At 37.8% G+C, this 19,081-nt stretch overlaps 1 protein-coding gene across 1 annotated transcript in view; it reads right to left on the reverse strand.

Annotated features, from left to right (window-relative positions):
* The window catches only part of RRM2B (ribonucleotide reductase regulatory TP53 inducible subunit M2B), a 91,757-nt gene extending 75,484 nt beyond the window's left edge, over positions 1 to 16,273 (reverse strand). Inside the window, exons 1-3 of the mRNA XM_053715259.1 lie at positions 16,089 to 16,273; positions 13,054 to 13,209; positions 2,110 to 2,226 (exon numbers count right to left, since the gene is read on the reverse strand). Coding sequence (XP_053571234.1) covers positions 2,110 to 2,226; positions 13,054 to 13,209; positions 16,089 to 16,142 — 327 coding nt within the window. The 5' untranslated portion in view covers positions 16,143 to 16,273. The remainder of the gene's footprint in view (positions 1 to 2,109; positions 2,227 to 13,053; positions 13,210 to 16,088) is intronic.
* Between the last annotated feature and the right edge of the window lie 2,808 nt (positions 16,274 to 19,081).

The following is a 19,081-nucleotide window of genomic DNA, read 5'->3' on the forward strand; positions in this document are numbered from 1 at the left end:
TGCAGGACTCAATGAACTGCTTTTTCAAATAAAGTCACAGTTAGACAGGGAGCCAGATAAGGGTAAATATACGTATGATCCTTTCACACACTCACTGACCGGAGGATCCCTTACAAGTAACTATATGGTTCTGCAGGCAAGTGTCATAAATTTCATCTGACACGGCAAGTTCCCTCTCTCACTCTGCCGCTCTGCTTCAAGTTAGTGAACAGCCCACAGTGCCGCACCCCCTCTACCCGCAAGGCATTCTGGGGCATGTAGTTAAAGTTGAATATAGCCTAGAAATAACCCAGCCACACGGGGCTAAATTTAGATGAGTCTTCTAACTACTTATTGCGGTCAGTAAGGCACGGGGGAGGACACTTAGAGGGATACAAATCTGGCTGCCAGGGGTTGATTTTGTGGTACATAGGGGTCAATTTAATTTCAAATAGAACATGCAATTTTCGGACGAAATGGGAAAGGCCCATTTTCGGCGGCCGAAATTTCGGTGCATCACTAATCAGCATGTATATAATTTTGATTGTATATTGCATGTGTCAGGTCTATGATGAAAGGGATAGGAAAGTCAAAATTAAACGTCCACGATTCAGATAGAGCATGTGATTTTAAGACACTTCTATTTCCAAATGTGCTTCATTCTCTTGGTACCCCTTGTTGAAAAAGAATATGCACATATCCTAGCTGCTGATTGGTGCCTGCACACATTTGTCTCTTGTGATTAGCTAACTAGATGAGTTCAGCTAGCTGCCAGTAGTGCAATGCTGTAACTTCAGAAAAGGATAACAAAAGAATGAAGTAGATTTGATAACAGAAGTAAATTGGAAAGTGGTTTCAAATTGCATGTTCTATCCAAATCATAGAGAGGAAGTCCCAGTAGCATAAAATTAAATCCTTTATTCTTGGTTCAAATAAAATCAAACATGGATATTCACAGCAAAGACGATGTGGAAGGTGCTGAGGGCGCAGCACTAACTGGCTTACATGTTTTCCGAAACATGTAAGCCAGTTAGTGCTGCGCCCTCAGCACCTTCCACATCGTCTTTGCTGTGAATATCCATGTTTGATTTTATTTGAACCAAGAATAAAGGATTTAATTTTATGCTACTGGGACTTCCTCTCTTTGATCTTTTCACTTTCCAGTACACCGGTAGCATTTGCTGAGTATGGGACATTGATCATCAGTTTGGAGCAAGTATGATGACCATCTGTGTTTAGCCATATACTTACGGTCTTGGTGACCGCTGTTTTCATCACATAGTCTCACCGTGTTACGGAGCGGAGCAGGGGGGAGGAGCAACTTACACAAAACAAGGAAGTACTGCGGCTGGGATAAGTTGAGGCGGTAGAGGTACACCGCTTCGTCCTGGCGCCTTCCGGTGAATTTGCCCTTTTCCTGATTGGAGCCTTACCTGCACGGAGTGTGGCGGATGTAAAGCGGCAGAGGTCTGCCAGAAGTACCCCCAATCCGCAGAACACGGGTGAGTGAAGGTTAACGTTTTATTTGGTTTGCCTAAGAGTGCCGGTTACTTGTTACAAGCATTGCAATTGGTTATTAGACAAGTATTATTTGCCTGTATAGTGCAATTACCTGGGGCAGCTCGCGACCAACAGACATTTCACATCACTCTGTTTCACACATATTGGCAACACATTTGGTGCACATACTTTGAATTTTATACCTTTTTGGAAACAGTTAAAAGTCTGAACGGCTGGCACAATAATAAGAGTTTCTCTTTGTTTATCAGTCTATCCAAATCATGAAAGAAAATGTTGGGGTTTCCTGTCCCTTCAAAGCACCATTGAGACCAAAGCATGTAAGCCCATGTATACTTGCTATTTCACTTAACAGAATGTTTTTATATATCAGTAGCCACTGGAAAAAAGGGTTAATGCAGTTCTTGGACTTGGGATTTTTTTTCTCTCAAGAAGCTATGATTATTCCTCAAATAAATAATTCCCAACTTATGCACTCCAAAAGCAGCCAATGCATCCATAAAAAGTAAGATACTCAATTAAATTTGGTTCATAATTAATACACAACATAAATAATCAGTCAACATAAAGGGAAGAACAAACAATAAGGTCATGTTATTAATAAAATCTTACCAGATTCTCATTGACAATTCCATCGCTAGCAGCAAAAAAAGCCAAGATGTAGGAAATAAAATGTTTTTCTTCTGCCTTTAGTTTATGCCAGTGAGCAAGGTCCTTAGATAAATCAACCTTTAATTGAAGGTAGATAAATATAATAGTAAATGTAACATTTAAATATAGCAATATGGTATAAGTAGACAGTTATTAAAAACTGTATTAAAGTCAATGTCAAGTTTGATAAATCAGTGCCTGGTTTTTAAAAACCCTATTAATAACAGGGGTACTTTCATTCATCAAACTTTGCATTTCACTCGTTTTTTTAAAATACTTACCTTTTAATATTGAAAGCCACTCCAGCGCTTCCCCCACCCGTCGCAAGCCTCTTCATATATCAAAAATGACGAATCTGGCTTCCTAAAATCACGGCGTTGCCTCAGGCAATGATTCCCCTGGCGGGGAAGGCGTGATTGGAGGATGCCATATTCGTCATTACTGACGTATGAAGTGATGAGTGGTAGGAGGGGGAAATCAATGGAGCGGCTTTCAAGATTAAAAAGGTAATTATTTTAACAAAACGAGTGAAATGTAAATTTTGATGAATGAAAGTGCCCCTGTTTTTAAAAACCGGGCACTGATTCATTAAACTTGACATTCACTTTAAAGGTTTATTTAAAGAAAAAGTTAACTATGCTCTACCGCTCTGCAGTCGATTAAATATCTGCTAAATTTAGGTGGACGTTCATTCATCATTTCTTTGGATCTGACTTAGTAAAGTTAAAATACTACCATTTACACCCATACCTTCTCACGCCGTAACTCTGCCTGTCAATATTAAAAAAATAAAATAAAATAATAATAATGTTTTTGAATGACGAATCGCATTGGTCCCCCACTGGCGTCCCAACTGACTAGTTCTACGCCTACCAATAGAAATGCGCATGCGTGTTTCAATCCAATCTAGACCTGTTCAGATGCGCGCTCATGAGACACGCATGCACATTCTCTACTTGTGTGGGCGGAGGAAGCGAAGCGCTTATAAACGGTATGGCAATAATTATATAAATATCTTCAAAATAATAATAAAACATTTTTTTTTAAAGTTAGTGACTGTGTTGTCTAACATAAGATTAGTAAATGTCATCGATATTGAGTCAAAAAATTTACTTTCACTTTAACTATATATTATACACACACACACAACATTTCTAGGTCCCAAATAAAAATGTTGGGGTTATGATCACAATGAGAGTATTTAGGTCATGTCCCAAAGCCTTGTATTGCTGGGAACTATCAGCTTGATTGTAAAATAGAACTATGAAATTGTCTTATGCGCTGTGTATATTACAGATCCTGTATTTTTCCAGGTTGAAGCAATGGGACTCTTTTTTTAAAAAAAAAGCAAAAAGGGTGAAAATTTAAATGGATAGGTCACACAGTTAAACTAGCATGATACAGGGGGAGGAGCTGACTGGTGAAGCGCAAGTATGTGTGCAGTGAGAGGTCCTGACTCCATTATAGCTTCTACAGTCTTTAATATATATTTTTACTCACTTATGATCTGCAATCAAGATCCTTATATGAAACCTGTCTAAACACTATTTTTGAAGAAGTTTTGGAGCTTTTTTTGTGCTCACTCCCCTGACCTATGCTCTTCGGTAAGGCCACATGGCCTCCGGTGGATTATACTGTACTATGGATGCACCTATCATCTGTTGACACAGGTTGCTCCTGAGACCGAGGCTTCCGCAAACCCCCTTCCCCAGAATACTGGGTGAAGCCGATTTGCTAATCTTGGACACTCTATGCTATTTACTATGGAAGACGTCTTTCTACAGCTACATCTCTTGCTAATGGATTTTGAAAAAGAGATGCGTTGCAATATAGAATGTGTGCAAAGGGATATCCAGCCTAGAGACCCACAGAAAAACACTTCCCCACAACCCTCTATAGGAATAGAGCTATGGTATGAAAGTCAGAGGCCTATGGTACTTTCTATTGAGCCAGCAGGGGTCACCCTCTTTACTAAGCCTGTGATCACATGAAGATCGACCATCCTATTTCCAGACTAATACTATGAGGGATGCGGCCGTGAGTGGATAGTGAGACAACCAGGGGGTCACACGGAAGATTGGGCTAACATGTGTGGTGACCCACGAGATCTAGATGGCATGTTTGCTTTGGTGAGGTCAGCGGTGAGGGGCCCTAACCGCAGGACCGAGACTTGGCAGCTGCACTACCAGAACACTGAGTCTTTGCTTAGGCCACCTAGAGTGACTAAAATTATCCCACAGTTGCAACTTTCTATTCGGAGACCCACTGAATTTTTTTTTTTACATGGTTGAAACGGTATACAGGTTTGTTGGGATTTAAGCTTCACAGAGAGACGGAGTAGGGTAGAATTGTTTACGGGTACTTATGGGGGATAATGTCTCATAAGTATGGCAGATTCTTTGGACTGTAACCGGTACCTTACTCATAGAAGGAATATTTAATGAAGAAGTCAATGTCTGAAATTTCTAGTCATCAGCTCCATAACAAACTGCCATTCCCCAATCCTCGTGTATTTAAGCTGGGCAAGACAGTTAATCTTGTATCTCTAATGTCTTCTATTATAGAAACATAGAATTTTACAGTAGATAAGAACCAAAAAGGCCCATCAAGTCTACCCATATTTTATGTTACTTTATCCTTAGGATAGCCTTATGCATGCCCCAGGCATTTTTGAATTTCTTTACAGTCTTTGTGTTTACCCCTTAAAGGGACACTGAACCCAAAAATTTTTTTTTCATGATTCAGATAGAGCATGACATTTTAAGCAACTTTCTAATTTACTCCTATTATCAATTTTTCGTCGTTCTCTTGCTATCTTTATTTGAAAAAGAAGGCATCTAAGCTTTTTCTCAGTTCAGGACTCTGGACAGCACTTTTTTATTGGTGGATGAATTTATCCACCAATCAGCAAGGACAACCCAGGTTGTTCACCAAAAATGGACCGGCATCTAAACTTACATTCTTGCATTTCAAATAAAGATACCAAGAGAATAAAGAGTAAATTAGAAAGTTGCTTAAAATTTCATGCTCTATCTGAATCACACAAGAAAAATTCTGGGTTCAGTGTCCCTTTAAATGGAAGTTTATTCCATGAATCCACCACCCTTTCTGTAAAAAAAATGCTTCCTCAAATTTCTCCTGAATCTGCTACCCTCTAACTTTAGATTATGACCCCTTGTTTTGGCATTTATTTTTTTGTGAAAAATGCTTTCAGCTTCTATTTTTTTTTTTTTTTTTTTTTTAATTTTCAAAGTTTTTTATTGGGTTCACATATTTGCATACATTAAGAATTGCACAAGTCAGATTGATCAGTGATTAAGGTCAACAAGTATGAATGCGAAATAACATAGACAATGTCTTACCCAAGTTTTTTTTTTTTTTTTTTAAACAAATTTCTTAAAGTAATAGCATATATAAGAGAGTACAGGGAGTGCAGAATTATTAGGCAAGTTGTATTTTTGAGGATTAATTTTATTATTGAACAACAACCATGTTCTCAATGAACCCAAAAAACTCATTAATATCAAAGCTGAATATTTTTGGAAGTAGTTTTTAGTTTTAGCTATTTTAGGGGGATATCTGTGTGTGCAGGTGACTATTACTGTGCATAATTATTAGGCAACTTAACAAAAAACAAATATATACCCATTTCAATTATTTATTTTTTACCAGTGAAACCAATATAACATCTCAACATTCACAAATATACATTTCTGACATTCAAAAACAAAACAAAAACAAATCAGTGACCAATATAGCCACCTTTCTTTGCAAGGACACTCAAAAGCCTGCCATTCATGGATTCTGTCAGTGTTTTGATCTGTTCACCATCAACATTGCGTGCAGCAGCAACCACAGCCTCCCAGACACTGTTCAGAGAGGTGTACTGTTTTCCCTCCTTGTAAATCTCACATTTGATGATGGACCACAGGTTCTCAATGGGGTTCAGATCAGGTGAACAAGGAGGCCATGTCATTAGATTTTCTTCTTTTATACCCTTTCTTGCCAGCCACGCTGTGGAGTACTTGGACGCGTGTGATGGAGCATTGTCCTGCATGAAAATCATGTTTTTCTTGAAGGATGCAGACTTCTTCCTGTACCACTGCTTGAAGAAGGTGTCTTCCAGAAACTGGCAGTAGGACTGGGAGTTGAGCTTGACTCCATCCTCAACCCGAAAAGGCCCCACAAGCTCATCTTTGATGATACCAGCCCAAACCAGTACTCCCCCCTCCACCTTGCTGGCGTCTGAGTCTGACTGGAGCTCTCTGCCCTTTACCAATCCAGCCACGGGCCCATCCATCTGACCCATCAAGACTCACTCTCATTTCATTAGTCCATAAAACCTTAGAAAAATCAGTCTTGAGATATTTCTTGGCCCAGTCTTGACGTTTCAGCTTGTGTGTCTTGTTCAGTGGTGGTCGTCTTTCAGCCTTTCTTACCTTGGCCATGTCTCTGAGTATTGCACACCTTGTGCTTTTGGGCACTCCAGTGATGTTGCAGCTCTGAAATATGGTCAAACTGGTGGCAAGTGGCATCTTGGCAGCTGCACGCTTGACTTTTCTCAGTTCATGGGCAGTTATTTTGCGCCTTGGTTTTTCCACACACTTCTTGCGACCCTGTTGACTATTTTGAATGAAACGCTTGATTGTTCGATGATCACGCTTCAGAAGCTTTGCAATTTTAAGAGTGCTGCATCCCTCTGCAAGATATCTCACTATTTTTGACTTTTCTGAGCCTGTCAAGTCCTTCTTTTGACCCATTTTGCCAAAGGAAAGGAAGTTGCCTAATAATTATGCACACCTGATATAGGGTGTTGATGTCATTAGACCACACCCCTTCTCATTACAGAGATGCACATCACCTAATATGCTTAATTGGTAGTAGGCTTTCGAGCCTATACAGCTTAGAGTAAGACAACATGCATAAAGAGGATGATGTGGTCAAAATACTTATTTGCCTAATAATTCTGCACTCCCTGTATTTGGGTCATACATTTTGTATCAAGAGAAAAGAAGAAAGAATAGTGGAGGTGTGGAGAGAAGAAGGAGGGGGAAGGGTGGAGGAGGGAAGGGGGGTATATGAGTGTCTGCCTCTCACTGGGTTGCTAAGTTTGCTTAGTAGTAAGTGTCATGTGGCTAAATTTGATGATAGAAGATATATAATTTAAGATAGTTATGGTCCTTGAAAAGAAAGCATTTGCAAAGAGATACCCCGGATATTTATGAGTCGGGAGGGACAGGGGCAGTACTTGTAAGTGCAGAAGTTCCCTGTTCCCAAATAAAAAACATGTCTGTGAAAAAGTCCTGCTTACCCAGGAAGCAATAACATTGTCTTTCCATATTCAAGATGTGTTTGACTTCTGATATCCAATTTGTGTGTGACAGGATTATTTGGGATTTCCACAGTCGTGGTATTAATCTTTTAGCACCAGTCAGCATGATCTGGAGTAGTTTTGTGCGGTATAAGCAGTAAAGTGTCGGGAGATGATTGAGAAGGATAAGTTTAGGGCCTAGTGTTAAATTTGTGCCTAAAATTCTGTTTATGGTGGATTCAACTCTGTTCCAGAAGTCCAAGATGGGGGGGCATTCCCACCATATGTGAGTCATAGTACCTGTGCCTCCACAACGTCTCCAGCAAGCGGGAGACGCCGTAGGAAAAATATATCTAAGTCGTGATGGTGTCAAATACCAGCGAGATATTATTTTATAGTTTGTTTCTGCCACGAGTAATGAAGAAGACGCAGAGTGGGTAGCTTTAAAGCATGATCCCCACTCTTCGTCTGTAATATCACCACGTATTTCTGTGTTCCATTTCCTTAGAAAGGAGGGTCTCTGTAGGGGAAAGGACCCTCTGAGCAATTTATAGCTTGTTGAGAGAAGCTTTTTCTGGATTTCAGAATTGGCGCAGAGCTGTTCAAATATTGTTAGTGATCTGAGTATATTTTGTTTATACATGCTGTTATTGAGTGCATGTCGGATCTGGAAATATGAATACCAATTGTGAAAGGGAGAACCAAATTCATTGATTAGTGTTGCTCTGTCCTTGAGTGTTCCTGAGTCTAGTAGAGTATAAATAGGCAGATTCTGCATGTGTGTCGCGGTGTGTGACTGGACAAAGGATGTATGTTGGAAAAATATCTGATTACCTAGCAAAGGAGTTAGCGGGGAGATAGGGGTGGATATACCTTTATTATGCTTAATTAAGTGATCCCATATGTTTAAAGTGGTATTAATATAGTAGTTTTTGTGCGCTTGTGGTGGTCTATGGGGCTTGGGGAGCCAAGGGAGATCTCTCATGGTTGTAGTTTTCAGCAAGGCACATTCAATTTGCACCCATCAGCTTCTATTTTATTACAGGAATTCCCTTTAAATATTTGAAGGTTTCTATCGTGACCTCTTTCCCTTCTATCCTCTAAACTATACATATTTAGATCTTTCTTTGTACGTTTTATATTTTAGACCATGTACCACTTTAGTAGCCCTGCTTTGGACAGCTTCTAGTTTATTTATATCTTTCTGAAGTTATGGTCTCCAGAACTGTACACAGTATTCCAGATTTGGTCTAACTAATGACCTGTAAAGTGGCATAAGAAAGTGGCCAATTGTTGGGCACGAGTTGCTGGAACCTCCCAGCAGTAAAACGAGTAGCTATCTCCCATCTTTCAATGACCAATGAGACCTGGAGAGACTGGCAACTCATATTAAAATCATTTAAAAGAATCTCCACACAATACTCCCCACTCACAACATTATTATCAAACCAGGAATTCCCCCCAGGATTGGATGAGCCTGCACATGTCAAACCTGACTTCCTTTCACAGATCCCTATACATACAATTATGGATAAAGGCAAATTAAAATCAAAACAACAGCTCAATGACATGGATATTCCTTTTTTGTCCTCGTGGTTTAGGTACCATCAAATTAGACACTTCATTTACTCCCATAGATGCAAATCAGACCTAACAAGGATCCCAACTCAATTTGAACAAGCTTGCATACATGGTAGGAAATCCCAAAGATCTATTTCAACAATGTACAAATTAGTCCTAGACAACAGATTTCCGGATCTCCCAACATACACTAAGAGCTGGGACAGGGAATTAATAGAAACTACACCTCCTAAGGAATGGAGCAATAGGTTTAAAAATTTGTCAAAATCAGCCCACTCCGCTAAGGCTAAAGAAACGAACATTAAAATATTTATGCGTTGGTATTTAACACCAGCAAAACTTAAATATATATTCAAAAAATGCTCTAATACTTGTTGGAGATGTGGGGGCCAAATCGGTAACATGAGGCACATTTGGTGGGATTGCATCCCAATCAATGCTTTTTGGAGGAATATTTTCGAGGAAATAAACTCGATACTGCACACACAATTAGCGCCTAGTCTAGAACTAATTCTTTTATCTCAAACCCCTCAAATCCCATGCAAGATTAGAAGGCAATTATTTTTAATAATGATAAATGTAGCAAAGCAAAATATACCTAGACATTGGAAATCATCCACCATCCCCAGTATAGAGGATTGGAAGAGTCAGGTGGATTCTGACCTTCTCCTCGAGAGATTTTATTTCCTTAGGGAGGGAAAACTAGATCTATACGAAGACATATTGTTCATCTGGGACTCATACAAATATAGAAGCAGGAAGTGAACACTAATAGATACACGGTATTAAGTTCAGAACACTGGCAAACCCCATCCAGTCTGGTTTTCATATCTCAGGGGCATATTCTGGAAGCTGTTAGGTCCTTTTATATGGTTCGTAGTAAAACATTTGTGATTCGCCCACACTCATAAGAAAATTTTTGGAGACTTTTTGTTTTCCTGTATGTCTTGTCTGTCTGTATTGTATTTTATTTTATTTTTGTTGCATGACTGCTCCCTTACTTTGCTATGTAAAACCTCATTGGAAGTATAGCTGAGGCAAATACAACTCCAACATTGGACTTGTGCACATGCGACCTATGTATAGAAGGCATTCCTGGTTCGGGTGAGACTTGCTCAACTTAAGGATATATCTAATATGTGTTATTCAATTTTGCCAGGACCATCAATGTAATAATCATATCTTAAAATGCCTCTCCCCCTCTGGGAAGGGTAATAGCAATATGAGACAATTGAAATGTAATGCAGGGATGCAAAATATGTAATCTTTTGTTTGTTTTGGTTTTTGTTTATGTTGAAAACTGAAAATAAAATATTTAAAAAAAAAGAAAGTGGCCAATTGTTATCTATTCAATGTCATTTTGGGAGATACAACTGACTCCTAAAACTAATTACATATTCCTATACTATTGTATATTTTAATGGTTTCCAATCCAACTGTAGATTGTACTAAAAGAAACAGTTCATATACTAATTCTCCACACTGGGGGGCAGTAAAGATTAATATACACATCCATAGTTGATATATACTGTAATGGTATCGGAGAATAGGATTGGTTTCTCTTTTGCTATATATACCTAATAATAAGATAAAAAAATGCTGCATTTTATACATTACAGAGATTGCTTAAATGTTTTTAGCAGACATATGATATAGTGCCATAGAATCCCTAAACGTCACTGCATATGAAGCTCTAGAATACAGTAGTTCCTACATATCATTTAGTTCTTTCCTTCTGTTATAGATGGACCCATTTAAGGCTATTCATTACATTTAATGTTAACACATAGTGAAAATGTCTGATTTTGTGCACATTTTGGGTCTATATCCAATACTTGAAGCTTTATTGCTTTACATATTACCTTTAAGTTGATCTATAACGAATATGCTTAGTTTTATTTATACTCTAGGTCCGAGAGCGACTTTTATATTCTTTCATAGTCCTCCTTCCCCTGTTCAACCCCCGTTAATTTATCTCTCTAGACTAAGTGACCCAAAAGTGGCCGCTTTTTCTTACTAGGGGTATGATCTCACATCTTGTATTCCTAACACACACCAGGGAAATATCCTATAAAGAAAGATAAGGTTCTCCATCATCTGGGACCCAAGAGTGGTCTCCTTCTGTTGAAGACTTCCTGCTATAACTTCACATCTTTTACATTACTGGGCAGGTCAAGAGCGGCCTGATGAATCATTTAGCGGGTATACAGTTTGACAGGCAAACAATGTGTATACTTCATTTATAATTTGTCATATAAGCATGTAATATATTCTTTTTTACTTATTCTTACTACACTTTGAAGTTATTTTGATGTTCATTGTCTGTTATTTACTTACATTCTATTGTATGTATGCCTTGAATTGAAACTTAATAAAAAATTATTTTAAAAAAAACACACTAGCATAATACAGATAGAGCATGTGATTTTAAGACACTTTTAAATTCACTTCTATTTTCAAATGTGCTTTGTTCTCTTGGTATCCCTTGTTGAAAAAGAATGCACATATATCCTACACTAGTGGGAGCTAGCTGCTGGTTGGTGCCTTTACACATTTGTCAAACTAGATGCGTTCAGATAGTACAAATGTTCCTTCAGCAAAGAATAAAAAAACAATGAAGCAAATTTGACTAAAGAAGTAAATTGGAAAGTTGATTAAAATTGTATGTTCTATCCGAATCACGAAATACATTTTTGCAGTTTCCTGTCCCTTTAAGGCATTTACATGACCCCAAGAACAAAACTGCAGATTGGGACATTTCTGCTGTTTCTGAAACACTTGAGTAGTATGGTAAAGTGATTAATACAAAATTCCATTTAAACAATGTTATCTATTTCAGAAGCATATCTTGTCTTTTTCATAAACAGTCAGATTATTAAAATGCTCCATAAATAAATTGCATAACTTCATAGTGGTTCTAGCAGCTGTTTACAAACCAATTAAAATGTACCGAAGACAACAAATACCGTCATATCCTTCAATATTATGCATATGTTTTTGGTATGCTATTCATAAATTCTACTCTTCTTGGATTTAGTATCCCTTTAAGTCATGTGAAAAGGCAAATTAAATGGCGAACATATTTTAAAATTGGCTTACTGACCTTCAAAGCCTTAAACAATCTAGGCCCACAGTACCTGAAAGAGCTCCTAACACCCTACACCCCTTCCCGCTCACTTCGGTCAGCCAGCACATCCCTCCTGTCAGTGCCAAGAATAAGGACAAACTCAGGCTCCAGAGCATTCTGCCACGCTGCCCATACTTTCTGGAACTCTTTACTGTGCGCAATCAGAGAGGCACCGTCCTTACAGACTTTTAAAAAAAGCAAAAGACCCACCTCTTACATCAGGCATTCAGTCCGCTTATCTAACCTTCAGAATTTACTAACTTTTATATCTTATGTTTGTAAAGTGCTTTGAGTCTAGCAGGGAGAAAAGCGCTATAAAAATTGTAAATTATTATTATTATTATGTGTAGAGAATGCGAGTCTGTATCTATCGATTGTCCTAATAACCTGCCTTATTAATTGTAAAAACAATTTTGCAGCACCAGCATTCCTCTCAGGAGACTTTCCCAAACAATATTTACACTATGTTTGCGTGAATACACATAAAAGGCACCTTTGATAAATCTCTATTTGGCAAAACGCATGTCAGACGGGAGCCAAAAGCTATGGTTATGTGCGACGAGGTGTTCCTTTTTGCTGAGATTTGGGTATTATTTTGGGATGGATCACGCAAAAACGTAGTGTTAAATTTGTTAGGGAAAGTCTGCCAAGAGGAATGCTGGTTCAGCGCATGCCCTCAACTTCATTGTACCATAAAGCTCTAGTCTAGAACTGGCAGCATCATATAACAATGCTCATTTAACCATATTGAAATGCTGGGAAATGCAGTTCCCAGGTGTGGTCCAGAAGATATTCTTTGTGGCAGCAGGTAGTATGGAAGGGTCTTTGGTTTTGTCAAGCCCTGATCTAATAGAAATTAATATTACAACTGAAGGTTAAGACTTACTTCATCAGCAGTCCAGAAGGAAGCCTGTGCCTGCTTATACATCCGCCAAATGTCAGGGTATTTGATTGGATAGATGACAAACCGACGTGCGTTTTTTCTGAGGAGTGGTTCATCTTCATCACTACAAACATTTAACCGGTTGTCCAAGACATCATTCTAACACAGGACAAGGAATAAATTAGGGCTAAATTAAACTTTATTGTATTGTCAATATACATTGATATCATATGCTTGGTAAATCTATCAACTATACAAATCTTTGTATTTTGTTCCAGAATAATTTTAGTACATTTTGGGCCAGATTTCAAGTGGAGCGGTATTTATTGCTCCTGCTCGAATGCTAACTCCGTTAGAAGTAAGCTTTTTGCGTGCGTCGGGTAGCGCTCATATTACAAATTAAAAGTAAACAGTTTTTGTTTGCGCGCTAACCAAATGCACGTAAAAAGCCGAACTTAAAATATCACTCTCGATAACATATTCCCTCATAGAAGTCAATGGAACAAAAAAAAGTGTTTTTAGGTTCATCACCCTGGATAGCGCTTGATTATGGGCCGGCTCCTAAGCTTTACATTCTGTGTTTCAAATAAAGATAACAAGAGAACAAAGAAGAGTAAATTAGAAAGTTGCTTAAAATTGCATACTCTACCTGAATCATGAAAGAAAAAAAATCTGGGTATAGTATCCCTTTAATACTAGGGGTTCTTTTAATTCCCAAACCACCCTATGGGGCCTATCTATCAAGCTCTGAATGGAGCTTGATGGCCCGTGTTTCTGGCGAGTCTTCAGACTCGCCAGAAACAGCAGTTATGAAGCAGCGGTCGGGTTGATTGAAGTACGATCGGGTTGATTGACACCTCCCTGCTGGCGGCCGATTGGCCGCGAGTCTGCAGAGGGCAGCGTTGCACCAGCAGCTCTTGTGAGCTGCTGGTGCAATGCTGAATACGGAGAGCGTATTGCTCTCCACATTCAGCGAGGTCTTGTGGACCTGATCCGCACTGTCGGATCAGGTCCGCAAGACCTTTCATAAATAGAGGCCTTTATGTGACCTAGTAGACAGGAGATTGGTAAGTCTATAGCAATTACATACAGACTTGGTGTGTATACGGTCCCTCATATTACAGGAACATTATTTTTTCGTATGAAGGTAGGAGATTGCTAATTTATGGCATTTATCTACCAGTGAGCAGAGCGTCAGACCTCTTCTTTCTATGCCCCTTTGTTTGATTTAAAGGGATGGAAAGTTCAAAATTGAAATGATTTTATTTAAATTGAAATGTGCATGGGTGCATTTCAATTATAAATTAAAATAATTTTGCACTATACTTCTATTAGCAAAAATGCTTCTAGTAAATGTTATTACTGTTGTTCAGTCACACACGCACATATACTGGGATGTTCAGTGCACCAGTATTTAAAGGGACACTATAACCAAACATTTTCTTTCATGATTAAGGTAGAGAATATAATTTTAAACAACATTCCAATTTACTTCTATTACCTAATTTGCTTTATTCTTTAGATATACTTTAATGAAGAAATAGCAATGCACACAGTGAACCAATCACAGGCGGCATCTATGTGCAGCTACCAATCAGCAGCTACTAAGCATATCTTGATATGCTTTTCAGCAAAGAATATCAAGAGAATGAAGCAAAATAGATAATAGAAGTAAATTAGAAAGTTGTTTAAAATTGTATGCTCTTTCTAAATCATGAAAGAAAAAATTTGGGTTTCATGTCCCTTTAAACACTACACCTTCTCAGAGAGTCAGTAGTCAGTAGTGGCTTGTATAGCACAAATAAAAAGGGATAGGAAAGTCAAAATGAATTAAACTTCAGATAGAGCATGTCATTTTAAGTCACTTTTAAATTCCCTTCTATTTTCAAATGTGCTTTGTTCTCTTGGTATCCTTTCTTGAAAAAGCTGCCAGTAGTGTGATGCTGTTCCTTCAGCAAAGGATAACAAGATAATGAAATAAGTTTGATAATAGCAGTAAATTGTATGTTCTATCCAAACCATGAAAGAAAATGTGTGGATGTCCTGTCCTTTAATTTAAAGTCTACACAGACACAACACACAACCCATCAACTTTCTTTTTTTGAAAGAAATTTTTCTAATGGAAGTATATATATATATATACCCACACACATACATACAAACATTTATTTCAATTAATTGCATTACAGTGTTTGAACATATTACACTTTGACCATCATTTGAAAAGGTTAGAAACCATCATTTTATAGACATTGCTCCAACATGGCTGTTGACTTGTATAAACATCTGTAAGGTTAAAAGAAGAATCACATACATTTATAAATATTTCAGGTCACTGTGAAGTCTGTTTTACTCCTGCAGCCATGGAAACCATGTTGAAATGTTAAAACAAAACAAGAACAATAATTCCCCTGGAAAGGTGTACCGAAACTATATTTTAAAGAACCAGTCAACACATTAGATTTGCATAATCAACAAATGCAAGATAACAAGACAATGTAATAGCACTTAGTCTGAACTTCAAATGAGTAGTAGAAATTTTTTATAACAAATTTCAAAGTTATGTATATTTCCACTCCCCTTGTACCATGTGATAGCAATCAGCCAATCACAAATGCATATACGTATAGTCTTTGAATTCTTGCACATGCTCAGTAGGATCTGGTGACTCAAAAATTGTAAATATAAAAGACTGTGCACATTTTTTTTAATGGAAGTAAATTGGAAAGTTGTTTAAAATTAAATGCTGTATCTGAATCATGAAAATTTAATTTAACCTGAGTGTCCCTTTAAGGTATCCACTGGTCAATAAATAGTTAAATCTACAAGCATATGGCCTGCAGCGTATCTGACAACAATGGACATGTGTATATATTGATTTGTAATCTAGAATAAAATAGTTTTATTAGTGATATCAGCAAACAGCAGACAAGACATATATCGAATAAAAATATATAAAAAAAATATTAAAGAAGCAGAAGATATAGTAGAGATCACTTCAGCCCTGCATTGAGCATTCACGTGCTTCTGTCACTTACATTGTCCCCAAACGCTCCGGTGTGTTCCATTTTAGAAAGCCTTGGCTCCCCCATTAGTATTACAGCGCATGCTCAGACCAGGTTACGCTGTCACACAGAAAAGGCAGGGCTGAGTATTGCTGTAAAGAAGACTCCAACCAAAGAGGAATGGACAGCTTTTTGCAGGAGAAGGGTCTAGCTGCAGACTGGAGCTCCACTCTAGACAGGAAACATGTGACCTCCACTCAAAGCTTTTTTTTTTTTTTTTTTTTTAAATCAACTTTAATGTAACAAACAACCTATAGACAATCATTCTGAAAACGAAACATTTTGCAGCTTTCTTGTTCTTCTTAATGTGCACTCAAAGTGGTTACCTTATAAATGACAATCAGCATAAACCACTGTGAGTGCACATTAAGAAGAACAAGAAAGCTGCAAAATGTTTCGTTTTCAGAATGATTGTCTATAGGTTGTTTGTTACATTAAAGTTGATTTAAAAAAAAAAAAGGATTTGAGTGTAGGTCACATGTTTCCTGTCTAGAGTCAGTGGACGGAGGTCACATGTTTCCTGTCTAGAGTGGAGTTCCAGTCTGCACTCTGCAGCTAGACTACTTTGGGTTTGCAGTAACTGCCTGCTGGATGGTGTTCTGTGTCATAAATAAGGGACGTCAACTTAGATAGCCAGATTATTAAGTAATAACGCACTCGCAGGCGCTAAGGAAATGTTTTTATTTTAGAAATGCTGACAATTTACTACCAATGACATCGTAAGCGGCAGCATATTAGTAATAAGTGTGCAAGCGCAGCTGCAATGTCGTATAATTTGGTTGCAGTGGAAGAATTTAAAGTGCAATTATTTAAAAAAAAAAATACTAACAATATGTAAATTGGATTAGTTAAGTGTGTAAAAGGCAAACCCATGATTAAAAAAATGCACTGTGTAAATCATTTACAATTGCTAATGCATAGAATAACAGATTTTAGCTCAGGTAGTACTTGAATATTTTGACTATGGTTTCTGAAATCCAGAAATCATTTCCCAATTTACTGTCACAACAACCTATTTTATAGATCAAGATTAACCATCTAATATTTAACCTCTGATATCCTTATTTTCCATTCATGGCATAATACTGCAAACATTTTCAGAATGGATATCTTCATTTCATATCCGAGATCAAGAAAACTTGGCTGGTAGTAAAAGAGTCATGGAATTTATCAGACTTGAAGTTGGGGGGGTGGGGGGGTTAAATATTGAACAAACAGATTAAATACTACTTCTATATATAATTTAGCGCTAAAAAAATGAGTAATTTAAAATTCTTGTAACTTTAAATGCACCCTGCTAACTATCTATTCCTAATTGGCTTTATCAGCTAACAATTGCATAGCAATATAATGTATACTACTAACCTTATGTCAGTGGTTAGCCTGTCTGAGGACTAAACCACAGATTGGCTTCTCCAAATAAGGCAAATTGGCTTATTTGTTATTCAATAGCAACACAACAGAAATGTCTTGTAATTACAAGGTGTTTACTGACCTTTTAAATTATTCTAATCTAATTCCAGAAAAAGATGAGACCTGAACTTTCAAGGCACTGGAGCTAAGATTTTTCTTAAAAACGTCATGCAAACATTCAAGTGTATGACACATAGCAATCAAATCCAATACAATCTCATGTTACTGAATCCAAGCAGAAAAGCATCTTTAGTACAATAGGCTGAAGACTACCCAAATGGTGCTACTTAGTCAACAAACTGTCAGATACAAGACCTGTACATCTATCTTGCTGAAAGATAATATCTTGAATGAGCAGGTTTGCACATGAATGCATAGTAAAGAGTTTGGCTATAGCCATTCTCACTAGAGAAGATACCAAGATGCCTTGACCAATAGGACAGAATTAGAACAATGTAAACAAGAGTGGTGAAAGCATCTAATGAAGAAGCTTTAGAGGTGTAGATGGTAGATGACGAGCAGGCAGCCAACAAGTGGCTGTTTCATCAGGATTAGTAAATAATATAATAATTATTCTTTTTACTAAGCCTGATGAAACAGCCACTGGTTGGCTGAGAAACGCGTTGCTAACTATGTTAACCTTTTAAATGAAGTTTTATGACTTACCACTTGCTGCCTGCTTGTCATCTACCATCTACACCTCCAATCTGCTATTGGACTTTGAGAGCTGAATTGCCGGCGATTAAGTCTACTGGGTGACTATATTGATCCCAGCTTGCCTTTGTAGCACCAAGGGAGGTGCTCCACCAAATGTGAGTGCATTTCATATATTCCACTACTCATTTGTATCAGCAATACTAGGCCATATAGGCACCCTCTTGTGCTTTGTATTGTCCTCTACAGACCACCCACACATCCACTGGATGTCAGTCTTCTGGGTGACTGTCTTGACCCCAGATCGTTCCATCTACATCATTAGGGGTGTCTTATCTCATGTGAGTACAACCATCACACCTTATATCTCAAAAATTCTTTCCAACAATATTGGGCCATGTGGTGCTTCTGTCCTCTTCTATCCACTACAGATCACTGATCCTGGGTCGCGGCCTTGATCCTCTACAGATAGCTGCCTTGAATGTGCCTACTTATTCATCTTATCTGATACTATTTATATGTCACCTAAGGACTTTTGTTCTTTGCTTTTTTACTATCAACTGTATAATATTTGTAATATTGTATTTACTGGCACACTATTGATACATTGTTGCTAATCCTTTTTTTAGGATTTTTCGGTCACTTCTCATTACATATTTTTTGTATTTTACTAATGACGGTGTGTATTGACATACTATTGTCATCAATACCTACCTAATTAGCAATTCACTACCAAAATTGCTCATTAACTACTAGCTCACATATTAAGGGCGCCCCCTATTACTTCTCAGCATCATCACAAGTTGACTTTCATGTCCCTGTAATAAGAGCATGTGCATCTAATATTAAGCGTTGGTTACGTGTGCGAAATGCATAAGTTGCATTGAATTATCTTGTAT

Source organism: Bombina bombina, chromosome 5 (genome assembly GCF_027579735.1).
Source record: "Bombina bombina isolate aBomBom1 chromosome 5, aBomBom1.pri, whole genome shotgun sequence".
Taxonomy (NCBI): domain Eukaryota; kingdom Metazoa; phylum Chordata; class Amphibia; order Anura; family Bombinatoridae; genus Bombina; species Bombina bombina.